The following is an 18,647-nucleotide window of genomic DNA, read 5'->3' on the forward strand; positions in this document are numbered from 1 at the left end:
TTTCAGAGGTAGCATTCTGGCCATGCCATGCCATGCCCAAGTGGTCAAAGATCTGAGTGTAGCTTCAAAAAGAGATTTGGCATCAAAACACGCCCCCCGCGCTATCCTCTAATTTCACCCGCTGATACCCGGGGGGGGGGGTGGCTGGCTGAAGCTGGCAAGTCCTCACACACCTTGCAAAGCCAGCCTGGGAAACAGAAGCCTCTGTAAGAACTCGAGGGAGGGAGCGAGGGAAGTACCGGGCTGAGCTCCGTCCTGGGAAAGCAGCGCGGGGGGCCCTTTGGCCCGGCGCTCTCCTCCGTCTCCGTTTCCCTGCGGATCTCGCGTGCGCGCCCGGGGAGGGGAGGAGATGGCCAGAGGCTTCCCATCAGCCGCAGATCACGCCAGGCGGACTCCGCACGCAACGGGGAGGTGACACACGCCGAGGGTAGGAAACTTCTCCAGCCTCCGGGGGCAGAGGAGGGCTTTCCCCTACCTCCAGCTCCGCGAGAAGCTTGGGGGGCTGCTTTTTTGCACGGCACTTGCGAGCTCCACTTTCCTCGCGGGGCCCGGAGGGAGCAAGAAGAGGAGACGGCTCGCCAGGTCTCTCGTCGAGGAAGCAAGAGAGTTGCCTGGGCTTCCCCTCGTCGCAAGGCGCTGCTCCTCCCGAAGCAGCCCGAGGCGGAGCTGGTGGGCGGCAGCGGCAAGCGCGGCCGGGATCGGGGGCCGAGGCTGGCGCTGATTGGCCGGCGCGAAGGACCTGCTGCCCAGAGCCGAGGAGCGACCGGGATCTTTTCGAAACCGCTCGCTCGTCCTCCCCCAAGAAGGGGCTGCTGTGTGCGTGCGGAGCTCGAGTCTTGGCCGGAGGCAGGATGAGCCAGAGAGATGTGGCAGAAGCTTTGGTGAACAGGTGAGTCCCCGATCCTGCGAACATTCAATTCCCCCCACCCTATCCCGTCCTTTTTAATATGGGGTGGCTTGTGCGAGGAAACGGCCAGTCGTGCCTTTTTGAGGCAATGGATCCTCCTGGGGTGGGGTGCCCCTCCAACATATACTTCCCTTAAGGGCGTTTACCCAAATAGCTGCTTTGAGTCTCACCCCAATAAGTTGGTTTGCTTAGGTCCCCAAATCTTTGGGTGACAACCTGGGGTGCTTTAAAGAGGTGTAGCTGCCTTAGCTTGTGGCAGCAAAAACTGCAAAGACTTCTGCGGCACAGGCAAATACAGTGGTACCTCAGGTTACAGATGCTTCAGGTTACAGACTCCGCTAACCCAGAAATAGTGCCTCGGGTTAAGAACTTTGCTTCAGGATAAGAACAGAAATCACGCAGTGGCAGCGTGGCAGGCCCCATTAGCTAAAGTGGTGCTTCAGGTTAAGAACAGTTTGAGGTTAAGAACGGACCTCCAGAACGAATTAAGGTACCACTGTACATAGCAGCCACCTCCTAGGGGCCAGGGGCTTCGACCCCCCCATAAAATATTTGAGGGGCTGCCCCCCCCCCGAGTTAATGGGCATTGCCATTCAAATTGTGTGCATGCAGTGCATCATGTGATTATGTGTGATGGGCTTACCTAGCCCCTCCCCAACATTTTATTCAAGTGAATGCATCTATTATAGCATCAGCTTCCATGGACTAGAGGTCTCAGATGCAGATGTTGCCCTAAGTTGGCAAGCATAGGTGGAGAAGAGTCCTTGGCTCTCATTTGCCCCCTGCTGTTAGATCCCTTCCACCCGCAGTAGGATAAAGGATCTTGCAGCATCATTTGTAAGTGCGAATGCTGACTTGTTTCCATCTTCTTGTTTCCATCTTCAACCCACCTTCTGCACGCATGCTGAGGGTGAGGAATGGGAAGGCCACTCCCCTGCCCACAATTCTGGAGTACAGATTTGTGTGGGTAAAAGAGCGGTTTAAAAAACCATGGCTGTGGATACAAGTCCAGAACCCAAGATTGTGAAAGTTTCTAAAAGTGGCTTTCTAAGGCTACTGGTTTGAGTGTGGCCAATCTACAGCATAAAGGTGACAGCCAACTAAGTCACACTCAGGAGTAGATCCACTGAAATCAAGGGCTCTACTGATTCAGAGTATGAAGAACATTGGGTATCGCCTTAAGATCCCACACCTCCACTTTCCATTCTTGATAGTCTCATTGAGCTCAGTCATTCTGGGGCTACCTCCAACTATTTGTCTACCCCAGTCCTATCAATGGTAAATTGCATTGACTTGATTTCTGCATATTGGTCGCAATCCTACAATCAATCAATCAATCAATCAATCATAAATCACTTGTCCCATTGCCTTTGGTGGGTCTTGAGGCTGAAACCTATACACATTTACCTGGAAGTAAACCTTACTGAAAGGGACACGGGTGGCGCTGTGGGTTAAACCACAGAGCCTAGGACTTGCCGATTAGAAGCTCGGCAGTTCGAATCCCCGCGACAGGGTGAGCTCCCATTGCTCAGTCCCTGCTCCTGCCAACCTAGCAGTTCAAAAGCACATCAAAGTGCAAGTAGAGAAATAGGTACCGCTCCGGCGGGAAGGTAAACGGTGTTTCCGTGTTCTGCTTTGGTTTGCCAGAAGCGGCTTAGTCATGCTGGTCACATGACCCGGAAGCCATCTGCGGACAAACGCCGGCTCCCTCGGCCAATAAAGCGAGATGAGCGCCGCAACCCCAGAGTCGGTCACGACTGGACCTAATGGTCAGGGGTCCCTTTACCACTTACAACAAAACAAATAGTGAACTGGGTAACTGCTATGTGTTTAGCATCAGGATATACAACTGCAACCTGAAGGTTAGCTTGTAATCTTAAGTTTCCACACAAGTTCCAGTGAAATCAGTGGACTTTGTTTCAAGTAAGGATGTGATGCTCTGCACTTACTTGAGAGTATAGTACATCCTATTGAAACTAGTGAGACCAAAAGCTAAGTATCATTTTGAAAAGCTGCAATCCCTTTTTTATTTGGGCAAGCAATTAATGGTCAGGAGAAGAGGGTTGTTGTAATGTACCAGTACGAAAGCAATTCATTGCTCTGCTTGAATTCAGTCTAACTTATTGTGCAGAACACCTTACTTTTGAAGTGATGTGATGGATGCTGTTTAAGTATTGCAAGTTTTCTTACTTCACTGCTAGGTTCCTGCCTGAAACAGTGCATAGATATGCACAAATATGATGAATTCCCACATAACATTTCAAAGTGCAAATTTTCATGGAGTGTTCATGCCTTTTTTCTGGCAGGACTCTGGGAAGCTTTCCAAAAGCACAAACCAAAGATGAAGTTTAGAGCAGGGTGGATGGAAATTGATGGTCTTTATTTTTAAAATATGTTTTTAAAATTTGTAATTTTAAGGAAACTGGTTCTTTTATTTGTTTACTCTTTGTTTACTCTTTAGCGATATTACATATCATATTTTAAAAAAACACAACTTGGTTTAAACTAAAGCCTGTACTTAATGCAAGCATGCATTCAACGATCCCCTCACATACACTGAATTAAAGCCTGCTTTTCCAACATGGAGGAAAAAACCATGGAAATCATGAATGTGTTATTATACTTGATTATGAACGTTTCTGATTCTGCAATAAACTTCCCAACTTATGCAAAAACAAGTTCCCCCAGAAATTACCACACTTGCTTTTGAAAAGTACTAGATGCTTACAGCTAAAGCTTACTCAAAATTCACTCCAAAAACAGCATTTTTGCAATATACACTTAGAAAAGTGTACACATTCTATACTGGAGTATAGCCCTTGTTTTCAATATTTGGTTCACAGTGCAACCCTGTACCTTTTTATTTGGACTTAAATCTCCTTGTTTCCTGGGGTTTACTCCTTAGCAAGTGCGTTTAAGGGCACGATCAACATTAGAGTTAAGAGCCTTGATAGCAAAAAGGCTTTATGAGTTACAAACCAATACACTTGTTACAGCAGCCAATTAACATACACTTCCGTTGAGAAAACACAGAGACGGTTTAAGTCAGTGTATTTACTCTTCAGACACACACGCACATGCTGCCTAAAATTAACCTGCCCGGGCTCCTAGTATTATTACCGAGTATGTAGGGCAGGCTGCGAATGCTGGATGCCGAGTGTCTATAGCAGGCTTGCAAGTTTGAGGGCCCTCAATTTGGTGGGTGGGGATCCCTTTCCACACAAAGGAAACTGCACGTGCTGGAAGTTTTGGTACATAACAGTTTTTCCCTCTTTTTCAATGGCGCCGCATTTAAAACTGCACCTGCGGCCTGACGCGCGGATGGCGGGGGCGCTTCCCAGCCGCAGGCTCTGCTGCCCGTCTCTGTCTCTGCTTGTAACCCTCCGCCCTTCTCTCCGCAGCGTGCGCCCCCGCGCCTTGGAAGAGGTGCTCCCGGCCGGCGTGCCCCCGGTGCAGGGCTTGCTGCTGCTGCTGCTCTCGCTGCTGGCCGCCTTCCACGCGGCCAGGCTCCTGCTGCAAGAGCGGCGGCGGCGGCGGAGGCTGGAGCCGCCGGGCCCCTTCCCGTGGCCGCTGCTGGGCAACGCGGCTCAGCTGGGCAGCGCCCCTCACCTGGCCTTCGGGCGCCTGGCGGCCACCTACGGCCACGTCTTCCAGCTGCGCCTGGGCGGCTGGCCCGTGGTGGTGCTGAGCGGCGAGCGCGCCATCCGCGAGGCGCTCATCCGCCAGGGGGCCGCCTTCGCGGGCCGCCCGCCTTTCCCCTCCTTCCAGCTGGTGTCGGGCGGGCGCAGCTTGGCCTTCGGCGGCTACTCGGAGCTGTGGAAGCTGCAGCGGCGCCTGGCGCACTCGACGGTGCGCGCTTTCTCGGCGCGCCGCCTGCTGGAGCGGCCCCTGGTGGCCGAGGCGCGCGCCGTGGTGCGGCTGCTGGTGCGCGCCTGCGCCGGCGGCGCCTTCGTCGACCCGTCGAGGAGCCTGGTGGTGGCCGTGGCCAACGTCATGAGCGCGCTGTGCTTCGGGCGCCGCTACAGCCACGCCGACGCCGAGTTCCGGCGCCTGGTGGGCCGCAACGAGCAGTTCGGGCGCACGGTGGGCGCCGGCAGCTTGGTGGACGTGCTGCCCTGGCTGCAGCGCTTCCCCAACCCGGTGCGCTCCGCTTTCCGCGCCTTCCGCTCCCTCAACCACGAGTTCTACAGCTTCGTGCGCCAAAAGTTCGTGCAGCACCAGAGCAGCCTCCGCCCGGGCGCCGCCCTCCGCGACCTCATGGACGCCTTCCTCCGCCTCCAGCAGGCGCAGCCCGCGCTGCCCTTGGAGCACGTGCCCGCCACCGTCACCGACATCTTCGGCGCCAGCCAGGACACGCTCTCGACCGCCCTGCAGTGGCTCTTGATCTTCCTCATCAGGTGAGCTGCTGGGCCGCGGGGTGGGGTGGGGGCCTCGGAGGAGACCGAGGCAAAAGCGCCACTTGACCCTCGGAGAAGCTCAGGTGGCGGAACTGGGGAAGGTCCGGACCCGAAGAGGAGCTGATCTCCGCCGAGAGGCGGTGAGAAAGCATTGTTTTCAACCCGAGGGCCACATTCCCCACTGGGCAATCTTCCGAGGGCCGCATGAGCGGGTAGAGAGGGATGAGGCTAAAATGGGGGCAGAGCAAGGAATGGGAATTCTAACTTCGTACATTGTTAGGCCAGTTTCTACATACACTTGCACACACACACACACACACACACACACGCCGAATCCAGGTGAGCAAAAGGCTTTATGGATTGGAGTGCCAGAACCCGTTCCAGGCACGCACAAACTCTCAAGGAGAGTGCAAAGCTGAAGGACAAAGAAGCCTGAAGGCCTATATTTGCTGCTTGAGCTGAGGTTCTCCAACCATGTAGAGAAAGCTGAATGTATCTTCCCATAAAGTTGAAGGCGATAGCTGAGGTGCACATGGCATCAATTTTGCCCATTCTTTTGTTGTTGTTGTTTAGTCGTTTAGTCGTGTCCGACTCTTCATGAACCCATGGACCAGACCATGCCAGGCACTCCTGTCTTCCACTGTCTCACGCAGTTTGGTCAGACTCATGTTTGTAGCTTCGAGAACACTGTCCAACCACCTCGTCCTCTGTCGTCCCCTTCTCCTTGTGCCCTCCATCTTTCCCAACATCAGGGTCTTTTCCAGGGAGTCTTCTCTTCTCATGAGGTGGCCAAAGTATTGGAGCCTCAGCTTCAGGATCTGTCCTTCCAGTGAGCACTCAGGGCTAATTTCCTTAAGAATGGATGCGTTTGAAAAATCAATTCTTTGAAAAATCCAATTTCTCATTGAATTTGGCCTTGTGTGATTATCTGGGTCTTTTGGTTCTCCCATTCTATCCTTGGAAAATGAACGGCCACCAGATCCTGTTAGGAGTCACATTAGCCTAACAGAATATGGTACAGAACTCTTATTTTCCAGGGTTGTGCTTGAATTTCAGTTTGGTATCCTCCATTAAGATACAGTTGTTCTCCTTTAGAATGATGAAGCACCACCTTGCTGTATAGAATTTCAGTAAACTGAAAGTTGCTGCAAAATATATCTCTCCCCCCCCCTTTAATTGGATGTTTCCTTTCATAATGTGACATACAAGAACAGGTCATATGGCAAAAAATAGTGGTTCATCAGCCCCTTTTCCAAACCATTGCTCAGCCCTCTTACGTCAACCCAATGCTCATGTCAAGGGCTCCTAGTTTAACCTAGCTGCTCAAAACAATTTGTGTGTCTGCAGGATAACAAAACAAAACCAATTTGGATCCTACCCTGAGGCCAAAATGTGTAATGCACTAAATAGATTTCCATGTACAGATTAGCCCAGTATTGGGTATTAGCTATTGATATGAAGCCATTAAAACTGTATTGAGTCAATTATTATCTCTTTTGGACACTAGTATATTCATTGGGAGAAAAGAAAGATGTTGATAGTTGAACGTTTTTAGACAGAATGCAAGTCCTCAAAGTTTCGGAATATATATTATTTTTGGATTCATTGTTTAACAATCCAAGAAGCAAAAGCTGAAATATGAGATTAAACATCTCAAGGCTCTGGTGGGTTAACTGCGAAAATTTGCAAACAGTTTGCAAGCATGTTAACACAAAAACCAGTTCAGTAATTAACACTGACACAATCCTTTCCCCTACCTGGAACGAGGCATAGATTGTTCTATTAAGAGCAAGTAAAGAAACAACATAGATTTTTACTTCAGTTTTGGCAGACAGGCTTTTGTACTGTTGTGAGAAGTTATATAAAAACAGACCACACAGGAATTTGTAAGGGGAAGAAATTAGTCTCTTCACATTCATAGAGCCGATATGGGTGCTATCCAGTTGCCTGTCCTGCTTGTGTTAATGGAACTTCCCTTCCTCACCTTGACCTGAAAACTGCTTGGGAGGTTGGGGACCCACTGGAGCAGACTGAGGGCATGAGAGGCTGCTGAGGGTACATTGCAGGGGGGACCTGGAGGCACAAGAGGTGATCACACTTCCATCCCACCTGCCAATTCAGCCTCCCCACATTTTACCAGTGGACATGAATTGGTTTGGGACATACATTTGCCCAGGTAACATTTTCTTTCAGAAGAGTTGAGTGAAAATTTCCCAAATGTGTTGTTGTTTTTCAAACCAGGTACCCAGAGGTACAGGCTAAGCTGCAAGAAGAGATCGATAAAGTTGTCGGCAGGGACCGCTTGCCTTCTGCTGAGGACCAGCCCCACTTGCCTTACGTCATGGCCTTCCTTTACGAATCCATGCGTTTCAGCAGCTTTGTGCCAGTTACCATTCCCCACTCCACTGTGGCTGACACCACCTTAATGGGCTACCGCATCCCCAAAGACACCGTGGTCTTTGTCAACCAGTGGTCAGTAAATCACGACCCGGTGAAATGGCCTTCCCCAGAGGAGTTTAACCCATTGAGATTCCTGGATGAGAATGGATTCCTTAACAAAGATCTCACCAGCAGTGTGATGATTTTTTCACTGGGCAAACGTCGGTGCATTGGGGAAGAGTTATCTAAAGTGCAGCTCTTCCTCTTTATTGCCATATTCCTACACCAGTGCAATTTCAGTGCTAATCCAAAGGAAGACACGAAAATGGATTTCACCTATGGCTTGACTATTAAACCCAAGCCGTTTGAACTCAACGTCACACTTCGAGATAACATGGATTTGCTGGATAGCACCGTACAGAGACTTCAGGCAGAAAAGGATTCTGAAAATTGCCTCCCAGATATGTAAACGTTGAAGTTTGAACACTGTTTGTAGTCCTCTTATAAGGATCATTTGCCTTTGCCTTTTTATATTTAAATGAAACGCGTTTAAATATAATGTATTCTGGAGAGGTAGTAGCATGAAAATGAAGTAAAACAATGCATTATTTTTCAAATGTGGATTTGGTTTTAACCATTGGTATTTCATTACCTCTGCATTTCTTGCCAGGCAGAAGCAAAAAGGGCATTCTCCAAAGTTGTTTTAAAAAATCTGAAGTTCTTTTCACAGTAGTGTTTAGTTTGGGATTGCCATGCTTCGTTTACTCATTTTTTTATGGAGCATCCACATGATGGTGCCATCCAATCATTGTCATCCCATCCTATATTTTCCTGCAGTTCTTCAGTCTTTTCTCAGACCGCAGGAAGTCTGACTTTGCAGAAGAAGACCTCTAGACCAGTGGAGATTGTGCTGCTCTTCCGTCACTTTAGAAAGGGCAGGATTTTGACACGACCAGTTTGACGTATGATGCAGTTGAATCAACACAGCACAATTCACTACTGTTGCAGGCACCATTTTATCATACTGCTTACACAGTCTTTTTAATTAGCACATTTTAAATGCTTTACAAGGGTTTATGTCTATTGTTATTGTTTTTATTACATTGGTGAAATACCACTTCAGTGAAAGTGTGCAAGCACTATGATGCCAAAATTTAAAATATGATGGGGTGAAGTCCCTTTCTATCCCCAGCTATCTGGGCAACAATTTTTTTTATCCCTTTTAAATAAAAAATAAAAAATGGTGCTTTACCATCTGATACAGCTACTACCTATACTGCCCAAGGTACAAGTTGGGATTGTAGCTGTGAATGACAATTGTATTTCAGTGCCTTGGTTATAAAATATCTCTCCATTGAAATTCCAGATGTTTTTGTCTGAAGAGATTTTAAATATAAGCACAATTTCATTCTCAAATATTATTGACATTTTCTAAAGTAATCAGGCACTCATTGTGCATTGCATCTGTTATAACAAATCTTGATTGAGGCAGTGATGTTAAAAGATGTTGAATAAATCGTCTGCTTACCTCAGACAATCACACATAGGGATGTAAGGCAATGTTTTAAAGTAATATTTGGAAAATAATTGCATTTGACAACCTAGGTTTTATTGGTTGAGTGCTCTCATTGATATACATTCATAAATAGGGATGCTATTAATTTGGATAAATGCATATATATAAATAATATGGAAAGTGCTAATTAAGGTTGGTTCTGCATTTTAAAACAATTTGAATAAAAAACTGGAAGCACTAATGAATGCTGTTGAAGCCAAAAGGCTTCTTAATTAGTGTGTTTCCTTCCAGGATTGGACTTTGTTAAATCAGTTCTGGGCTTCTCACTCTAATTGAATGAAGTTCTGCTATGAGGGGTGGGGGACATGAGGTTTCCCAGTTGCTCTTGGGTTCCCAACTTCCACCATCCATGATGGGCTGGGTCTGATGGGGAGTCCCAAACATCTGGGAGACCACAGGTTCCCCACCCAAGCTCTGCACCAATGAGTGACAAAAGGACTGAGGACCTCATCCATCTTCCATTTAAAATAAATAGAATTGCAGTTGCCTTCAATATAAATAGAGTTAATTCCTAATCTAGGGTTGTGGCAGTTTGCCCCCCATCCCCGCCTCTTATATCCCCACTTAGGCTTTGAACTTGAATTGCTTTGAATAGGAAAACCTGTTTGGTCATTACCCTTCAAAATTGGGAGTTAAAGGTGTTGCAAACCAGACCTGAGTTCACTGGTCTCAATTTGTGTAGGCTCCTTTTTGAAATGTGATGCTCAGCGTACCGATGACATTCAAATGAGGGTGTGGGTCATCATGATCCCAATCCCCCACTATTAAAACCATATCTGCATAGGGATGCAATGGCTCATGAAATAATATTATGTTTTCCCCTCCATAGCTAAGGTCCTGTAAGCTTATGTCAATCATGTTAATTACTTGGGTGTCTCACCATCCAGCTGTCAGGAGCTAGACCAGGGACTAAATGGGTGGCTTTAATCTGAAAACAGAAGGAAAATCTGTAGTTGTGTTGCTTTTCTGGCAGTGCTTCCGAAACTTCTGATCCAAGCCCTGCTGAAACATTCACCTTTACCTCTGAAGCAATAGATATGCAAGTGAAAATGTGTTTTACTTGATTTGCAATGCGTTACTGAACTCTGTAGCCGAATGATAACAATAGTGCCTACCAATATTTTGTCATTAAACTCAACAAGATCTGTCTACAAGATCTTGTACATTATCTAGTGGTCTTCCATCTCGTCACCGTTTTAGAGAACATAAAGCAGAAATTTAAAAACAGAGTTAAGATCGATAGAAGGGTAGTATGCTTAGATACTTTGTAGATTATAAAAATATAATTTGGTATTGCAGAACTTAGCCTGCATCTGTGAAAAGCTCTGTACTACATGAAACATTTTCGTGCTCAGGTCTACATTAGATCTGTCATTTAGGATAGTACTATTTCCCTCCAATGCTATGTCTGTAAATATGATTCATCTGTATATTATAGGCAGTGTAAATGCTCCTAACATAATAGTTCCCAATAACTCAAGAATCATTGAGTTTATTTTAATACATGCTGATTGTAATTTTGTATTTTATTTTATTTTTCATAAAAGCTTTAAAATATATCAGGCTGGTAGTAATTACATTTTGATTACGTAATGATTTTTAAATTCCGGTTTACCAGATTGACTGTATTTTTACATTCAGTTTGTTTGACAACAAGTATCAGACCTGGGTTGTTCTTGTTGTTTTAGGATAGATTACTATTTTAATGAAAGAGTAAAGAAAACTTTCTTTTCACACAACCACACAACCAATCAAATAAATTAAAATAAAACAACTAGTGTCACATACTGTGAATCAATTTCTGATGTACTATATGAAAGTCTAATTGCAATTTCTTTCTTAGGATACGTGAATCCAAGCTTAAACTAAAGAGTCTCTCTAAAGAGATCACTGTAAGAGTGGAGGGTCTTAAGTATTCAAATTGATGAAGGGGGGGGGAGGCATTAAATTTTCCTTAAACGTGTCTTCCTTTATTTCTCCCCTGGCAAGCCTACACTGCTGCATAAGCTTGCCCAGTTCCAAATTCTATCACACCATCTCTTCAGAGCAAACTCCAGCTCACTGTTGCTATAACATGCAGTTTAAACTGTGAGGAGATAAGATGACATCCTCTTGTTACACCCCTCTTGTTATTTCAACAGGGACAGTTTGCCACCCCCTCACAGGAATGTATTAATCCTAACATCATCCTCAACGGAGAAGTAGAAAGCTCTTATAAACATGATGAAGACAAAACACCCAGTTATATACTGCAGCTACTTTGTAGTTGCAGAGATTTACTTCCTTACATGGGTCTGGTGTTTTGCTTGCTATGTTGGCCCATGGTTTAGGATGGGTAGCCAATGTGTTGTGGACTACAGTTCCCATCTTCCATTATGATTGGTCATGCTGACTGAGGCTGATGGGACTTGTCCAAAAATCCTGGGGAAAGCCCCTTTGGCTGTCTCTGTTCTATGAGGTTTCCTAGACTGAGAATCTAGCTTCCAAGGATAGAAAACTAAGCTTGTCTTCTGTACCCCACTTGAGTCTTCACACCATTTACCTACTTCACTCCGGATTTGTGTAGGGTTTGTCCCTTGGCCTTTTCCTCTCCAGAAGATGTCCCACAAGGCAGTGGAAATATAGGATTAGCGTTTTCCTTCCCCTTCCCAGGTTCACGAGCCCCATCAGCCCCTCACTTCCCACTACAGTATGTGCAGAAACTGTCTTCTTGACCGTTGGACCCACAATTGGTCTTGTACCCTCAATCCACCAGTGCCTGTTTTCACATGCAGGGAAGTCCCTAACAGGGTTTGAGACCCATTGGGTACCCTCACCTAGCCAGCCAGTTGAAGCCTGGGTGTGGCCCCTGTCACCTGCTGACAGCTTCCAGGAGCCACAGGATGCAGGGTGAGGACCAAATGTGGACAAACTATCCCGAAGGAGCATAACGTTCCTCCCCAGAGGTACTGTGCCTCCCCTAATGCTCCATACACCCCTTTGCAGATCAAGCTGCTGTTAAAAAGCTAGTTCTAAGCTGGTAACTTTACAAGCTATGGGGTTGTGGAAACCTCAAGATGCTTCAAAGATTGGGAACGTCCATTTTAATTTCCCACAATACCCTGGGCCACCAAATATAGTGTCACTCCAGGGCTTCTGCTTCCTGAAGTCAATGCTGGTGGGTTTTGCTGGGGCACTGAAGCTCTGGCAGCTGCCTGAGGATGCCAGGTGCCAAAATAGAGCCTTCATCCTGCAAGTATCCATTTAAAATAAAATAAAATCAAACTTTCATGGTTTCTTGCCTCTGGGTTTGTATAAACAGCTTTAATTTTTAATACAGGTTTTCCCCTCAGTTGTGGATTTTGTATTGAATGTCTCTGTTTGGAGATGATAGATCAAGCAAAACAATAGATCTGAAGATTAAAACCTTTTCCTAGAAACCCTCTGGACTGGAAAAGAAGCTTTGTTTGGGGGATTTCTCCTGCGTCTAGCGAGACGGCGCTTCCTTCCTGTTGCTGAGGTTCAGTTCAGTTGAACAGCTTCAGTCTGAAGCCCTGGCTCATGTTGCAGCTTGCTTCGAGATACAACTGCATTGGCCTCTTGTCTTCTGGCAGAGGTGAGAAGGCAGACCTGTATCTACAGTCCAGAACAATGTGCCTTGTGGGGTAAACGGTGCAAGTGATGCAAGAACAAAAGGGAAGTAGCTTCCCTCCCTGAAGCTGTTTCTGTTTTAAATGCATTCTCTGTCTCTCTTGTGTATCCTACTAACATCCTGCATGTTGATGCCAAACAGTACCTTCTAAAGTGCGTGACAAGGATGCTGGCAACACTGAGCCCCTTGCAGAGCAGTTAATCCACTCTGGAGGGGAAAAGGAAACCTACAACAGAAGCTAAGTCTCAGTATTGTTAAGCGGGATCAGGTAGAGGGGAAAATGGGAAGAGCTAAATGTAAACAAAGTCTCTGTGTCTGAGGATGGAGAGCAAAATAGACATTAGAAAAACAACTCTTGAAACGCAACCTAGTGCCATCTTCCACAACTTGGGTCCCTCCAGATGTATTGGACTACAATTCCCATCAGTCCCAGCTAGCACGGCCATGCTGGCTAGGTCTGATGGGAGTTGTGGTTCAAAATACCTGAGGCTACCAAGTGGTGCAAGGCTGATCTGGCAATGGCAAACACTTCAAAGTAGAATTGTTTGGCGATTCACAAATATCTGATGCAAAGGAGCTAGATCTACAGTTTCTGGGTTAATGTGTGAGTCGGCAGTTAGCTGTTTCCTTTGGCACTTTTTGAATGTCCCGATATGGTTCTGGGCTCAAAAGTACAGTGGTACCTCCGGTTGCAGACGGTATCTGTTCCAGAGCTCTGGTCAGATCCCAAGGTTTTTGCAACCGGAGGTGCCTGTTCTGTAGAGTGCTTCTGCGCATGTTTGCACAGCGAAACCTGGAAAAATACTTCCGGGTTTGCTGCGTGCGTATCCCAAAGGATACGTAACCACAAGTGCACGTAAGTAGAGGTATCACTGTATATCCAAGTACATTAAATACCAGAAATAGACTGGTTCATCCATCCCTACACTAGAGCTACTATCTTGGCCACATTTAATCAGAGGGTGTAGGTCTCAGAAAAAAATAATGGGGAGCCCCTGCCTATCACTGCCCAGTGCCCCCAACAGATTATGCCCAAGGGAAGGTTTTCCACCCCTCCTATGGAGAAGGAACTCAGTCTGAAAAAGTCAACCAAAGGAGGGTGGGGGAACCAGTATGACAGTGCACCCCCCCCCGAATAGTTACATTTAGGTAAGTTAAGGTTGCTTCTGAAAGCTTTTCCTGATGTTACCCCAGTGGTTAGGAAGTTCCTAGTTCAAATCTCTCATTCACTAAGAATTACTAGCTGGCCTTCAGCAAACCACTATTGCCCTATGGGAATAATGTGGGATGTGATACATAAGTAGCAGTCAAGTACAACATTCCTTGTTTTCCTAGAGAAGACATGCAGGGGAATGTTTGGTCCAGCCAGTCAAAAACTTCCTGTTTCCTCCTGGCCTGGAACATCCTTCCTCTTGCATGTGACTAGAGGTGGGCATGACCTTACCTGTTCAGGTAACAAAAGGGCAAGGCATGCAGCACACTTCCCTTCTTTTCAACTCTTCTCCATCTTCCTTTTGTCGTGTGAGCTACAGTGACTGCTAGTCTGCAGTCACTGGGATTATCCCCCTCTATGGGGTAGATACAAATGTATATACTTTGTAACTAAGTCTGCCTTCAGGGATCCAAATGTGAACTGATGATGTGAGTAATCTTTTATATACTTTACACAAGACTGTGTTGTGTTTATTCCTTTAAGAGGGATATAAAGGGGACTTATCAGGAACCAAATAGTAAGAGGCTTAAACAAGCCTGCAACCAGCTACCTGTTGTGAGGCTGGCACACCTTACAGGATTGTTGAAGGTATTGTTGATATAGCATGTACAAATACCCCGGCAATTGTGTAAGTCACTACACTAAATGATGGTTTAATGGTGAACATGTCTCTATCTGCTCACACAAACTCCTGCATGGCTTCTCCCACCCCCCACCCCCACCTCCCTGTGCAGCTCAGTCTATAGCTTGTGGTGCATTCCAAACCTGAACTGTGGTTTATTTCCAAAAAGAAATATATTCAATCAAACTATGAGTGGTAAGCCAGAAATAAACCAAAAACCTGTGTACCATAAGCTATAGGCTGCATGGAGATCCACCAGGCAAGAATGGGACACATTTACTCCTAAATGTGCAACCCAGGCCATTGTCTATTAGGAACTCTCATCCTCTGAAATGTGCATTATTATTAATGATGCAATAACAGGCAGTGTAACTCTCCAACAGTTTGACTTCACCCCAAAAGGCTCCCAAGACAGATGACAACAACAGATGCAACAGAGGCAGACTAGAGAGCAATGTGACCTCCCCCTTTTGTATCTGCTGTTATTTTAGAGCAACTTTCAGGCTATTTCATGCATATTTGCCCCCTTCTGCCGTGCGTAATGAAGGGGACTGGCCAGCCTCAAGTGATCAATCAGGTACCCCTGAGGCTGAAATGAGCCAGCAAGTTGTTCATGACATTCCCACATGTTTCTGCTTTCGGCACTAATGGGAACCTTCTGTACTGTTGGCCCAGCACTCCCTTCAACAGCAATTGCCAGTGCAATCAGGACGAAAAATGCACAGCTACGTACAGGATCCCAAAAGCAGGCTTGACCCTTGGGACAATCTCGGCCTGCGTTGACCAGAGTCGGTATGACTGAAGGTTTTTCAGTGTGAATATGTTTCTACAACTCTCTCTTCGTATAGCACTCCTAGAGTATGTGCACACAGCAGCTGGCAGAGCTCCTCATGTAGCGCTGTGCTCTAGTACAAAAATGGAAATACTGGGAGCTGTATCATAGTGGACAAGGTGTTTAGTGTCCTTTCCATAGTGGGGCTGCCTTACCATATTGGTGCTAGTGTTCAAAATGCAAACAAACCTGCAAAGTTTAAGTTACTAATCCGAAGTAGGAATCCCTTCAAAAAAGTATCCAACTTCTCCTATTTCAAATTTCTTCAAATTTGGCATTTAGTCCCTTGCAATAGTCACTACAAAAAAACTGAAAGCAACAGCCCTCTTATTTTTCCAGTCTCAATAAGTATTATCTCACAGCAAAGAGGGAAAATATCCCTCCCTCTGGATTTTCTTGGATTCCAACTCCCATCAACATCCAGAGGGCCACAGGTTCCCTGCCCCTTTCTTACAGAGTGATTCTTAAAGGTAAAGGTAAAGGGATCCCTGACCATTAGGTCCAGTCATGACGGACTCTGGGGTTGCGGCGCTCATCTCGCTTTATTGGCCGAGGGAGCCAGCGTACAGCTTCCAGGTCATGTGGCCAGCATGACTAAGCCGCTACTGGCGAACCAAAGCAGCGCACGGAAATGCCGTTTACCTTCCCGCCGGAGGTACTTGCACTTTGACTTGCTTTCGAACTGCTAGGTTGGCAGGGGCAGGGACCGAGCAATGGGAGCTCACCCCGTCGCGGGGATTCGAACCGCGACCTTTTGATCGGCAAGTCCTAGGCTCTGTGGTTTAACCCACAGCACCACCCGCATCCCTCCAGACGTGATTCTTACCCTTTCAATTTAGTCTAATCATCACAAACAAGCAACAGTAAAACTTTAAAGCCTCATTATTACCTACCAGAACAAGGAGGGCTGGTCCACCAGCGTTCCCCTGGCAATTGGATTTGTTGGCACCTGGGAATGTGTACTTTTATCTGAATTATGGCTGTGCATTAACCATACATTTAAAGCATGTTGCTTCCCCATGGAGAAGCCGGGAAGCTGTAGTTTGTTTAGAGAGTGTGAGGAATAAACTACAAATCCTAGGAATCTTCAGGGGAAAGAACGCGTTTTAAAGGCATGGAGAGTATGCAGCTACAGTATATGCACTTATCAAGATCAATAGGGACTATGTGAACATTGCAATGTGTAATAATATCAATAGTAGCCACAGATTTCCCCTTGCTGGACCCTGCAGTATGAGTTACTTTGAGTGGTGATTTGGACAAAGCAATAATCTTTAGCCATAAAATAAAAAGATGGCTAAATATCCCTAAGCTATATTTATTTCCATTAATAGAACACTGGCAAATGACATGTGTAAGAAATGCATTTTGCCAAACCCATAAATGCTGTGTGAGAGCAGTTAACACATGCCTTTGTATGACTGACAGTGTAGATTGCTTCCATATCATATGGTAGGAACTTTTTCTGCCAGGGGAGTATTAAAAAGCACAAAATGGGTTTTCTTCTGCAATTTATTGCAGTCTGCTTTCCATCACCGAGTGTAAATATTTCAAACGACAAGACCAGTTTCCTTAGAGAGTGATATTATGTTTCTCCTCTTCCTGATAATGGGAGTTTTAAACAGAGCCATTTATAGCCATTGTTTTACTATCTTTTAGCCTATGCAAGTTCCTAAGACAACTTCAGAATATGTCACAAGAGGAGCTGTGCTAAAACAGCCTATGCAAATACCATGCAGCAAGAACTATGCATTTATTCTATGATCATTAAAGCATTGTTAACACTCTACAAAATGCCCACATGTATAACATCAGCTCCCTTGCATGGCCCACGTGGTATAGGGAAATGGTCTAATTACTAAATAAACTGACCATATAAAGTAAACAAGAAAGGAAAAAAGTAATGCAGACCCTTTACTTTTTTATATCGTCTATCTACCTATATCTATACACACACACATGTGCACAAACACACATAAACATATGTGTAATCAGAGCACATAAGGATGTGGAAGTCAAGCAACCTTTCACTGCAAGATACACTCGAGCAATGTGATATTTGAGCACTTTTACACACTTGGAGTTTGGAAATTATGGTTCTTCTTCCTGCCCCTGGGACTCTTCTGTGTCAGGTATAGCTTACTGACAAGCTTGTGGTCACTGCTGAGTGGTTTGCCTGTCTGCTTGGCATAAAAACCATGTACTAAGTCACTCAAAACTTGGCTGGGTAGCTCACAAGTTTAAGATTACATTAGGTTTGGCAAGAAAGATGGCAGGGAGGCAGCACAACTGTGTTTTCTGGGTGGTTCAGCAAATAAATGGTTCAGATTATTTTGCTCCTAAGGGAAGGAGAGCGGTACAGCCTGCATATTAAACGTGCATAAGTGAAATGGTGCCGATTCTTTCCTCCCCTCCCCCTTTTTAGATGTGTTTTGTGGCTAAGCCATCATCCCCAGGAATCAAAATCACACAGAAAGACGACACAAAATGGATGCCAGAAGCTTCTGGAATGTATGGGAAATAATGCTTGCTAGCTTATTGTAGCAAGTCTCAATTAGCTGCGAAAACACTAACATTATTGTGTTAAGCATAGAATATAATAGGGAACTATTTTCAGCGTTATGTAAATATGAAACCTATCAGTGCCAGAATTGTTTGTGGCTTTGAGCAGTATTTGTAAAAGCCATCTTTAGCGAGCTAAATATGCAAATCGGCCCCAGCTATGACAGGCAAGTCAGCATTGGGAAAGGTGGACTTTCCCTACTCAGCGTTGTAATTTTATGTTGTGAACCGCCCTGAGATCTATGGATAAAAGGCGGTTTACAGGAGACAGCTATGTATGCACCATGTTGAAAAGCATGTTTTCCAGCTGCCATAAAGAATCATCACAGCTATCATTCACAGCACCCTTAAACTATAGTTCCCAGGATTGTTTTTTTTTTGAATACACAAATTATTCAGCTAGAGAAAGAGATGAGACAGGAAGTGTGCACATTCAAGAAAATATTCCATATTTCTAAGCAGTCATCCCCCCAGAAGGTGACTGAGAGGAAGCAAAAACAGTAGACATGACACAAGCTTGGATGATAA

At 45.8% G+C, this 18,647-nt stretch overlaps 1 protein-coding gene across 2 annotated transcripts; it reads left to right on the forward strand.

The window, feature by feature from the left end:
• Positions 1-338: 338 nt before the first annotated feature.
• On the forward strand, positions 339-11,044 carry CYP1B1 (cytochrome P450 family 1 subfamily B member 1). Of its 2 annotated transcripts, XM_080997725.1 has the most exons (3): positions 339-889; positions 4,309-5,304; positions 7,546-11,044. In XM_080997725.1, exons 1-3 carry the CDS (start codon positions 852-854, stop codon positions 8,150-8,152), a joined length of 1,641 nt encoding a protein of 546 aa, XP_080853851.1. In that variant the 5' UTR covers positions 339-851; the 3' UTR covers positions 8,153-11,044. The 2 variants fall into 2 exon arrangements, with proteins under 2 accessions (XP_080853851.1, XP_080853850.1); XM_080997724.1 differs by lacking the exon at positions 339-889 and having other exon boundaries at positions 3,339-5,304.
• The last annotated feature ends 7,603 nt before the right edge of the window (positions 11,045-18,647 follow it).

This window comes from Podarcis pityusensis (assembly GCF_964106645.2).
Source record: "Podarcis pityusensis genome assembly, chromosome: 3".
Lineage (NCBI taxonomy): Eukaryota > Metazoa > Chordata > Lepidosauria > Squamata > Lacertidae > Podarcis > Podarcis pityusensis.

What these genes read in the sequence shown, in the direction of transcription:
- CYP1B1 (XM_080997724.1), top strand. Translation starts at nt 4,058, where the DNA reads ATGCCGAGTGTCTATAGCAGGCTTGCAAGTTTGAGGGCCCTCAATTTG. An exon ending in CTCTTGATCTTCCTCATCAG is followed by an intron (nt 5,305 to 7,545) that starts GTGAGCTGCTGG and finishes TTTTCAAACCAG; the next exon opens with GTACCCAGAGGTACAGGCTA.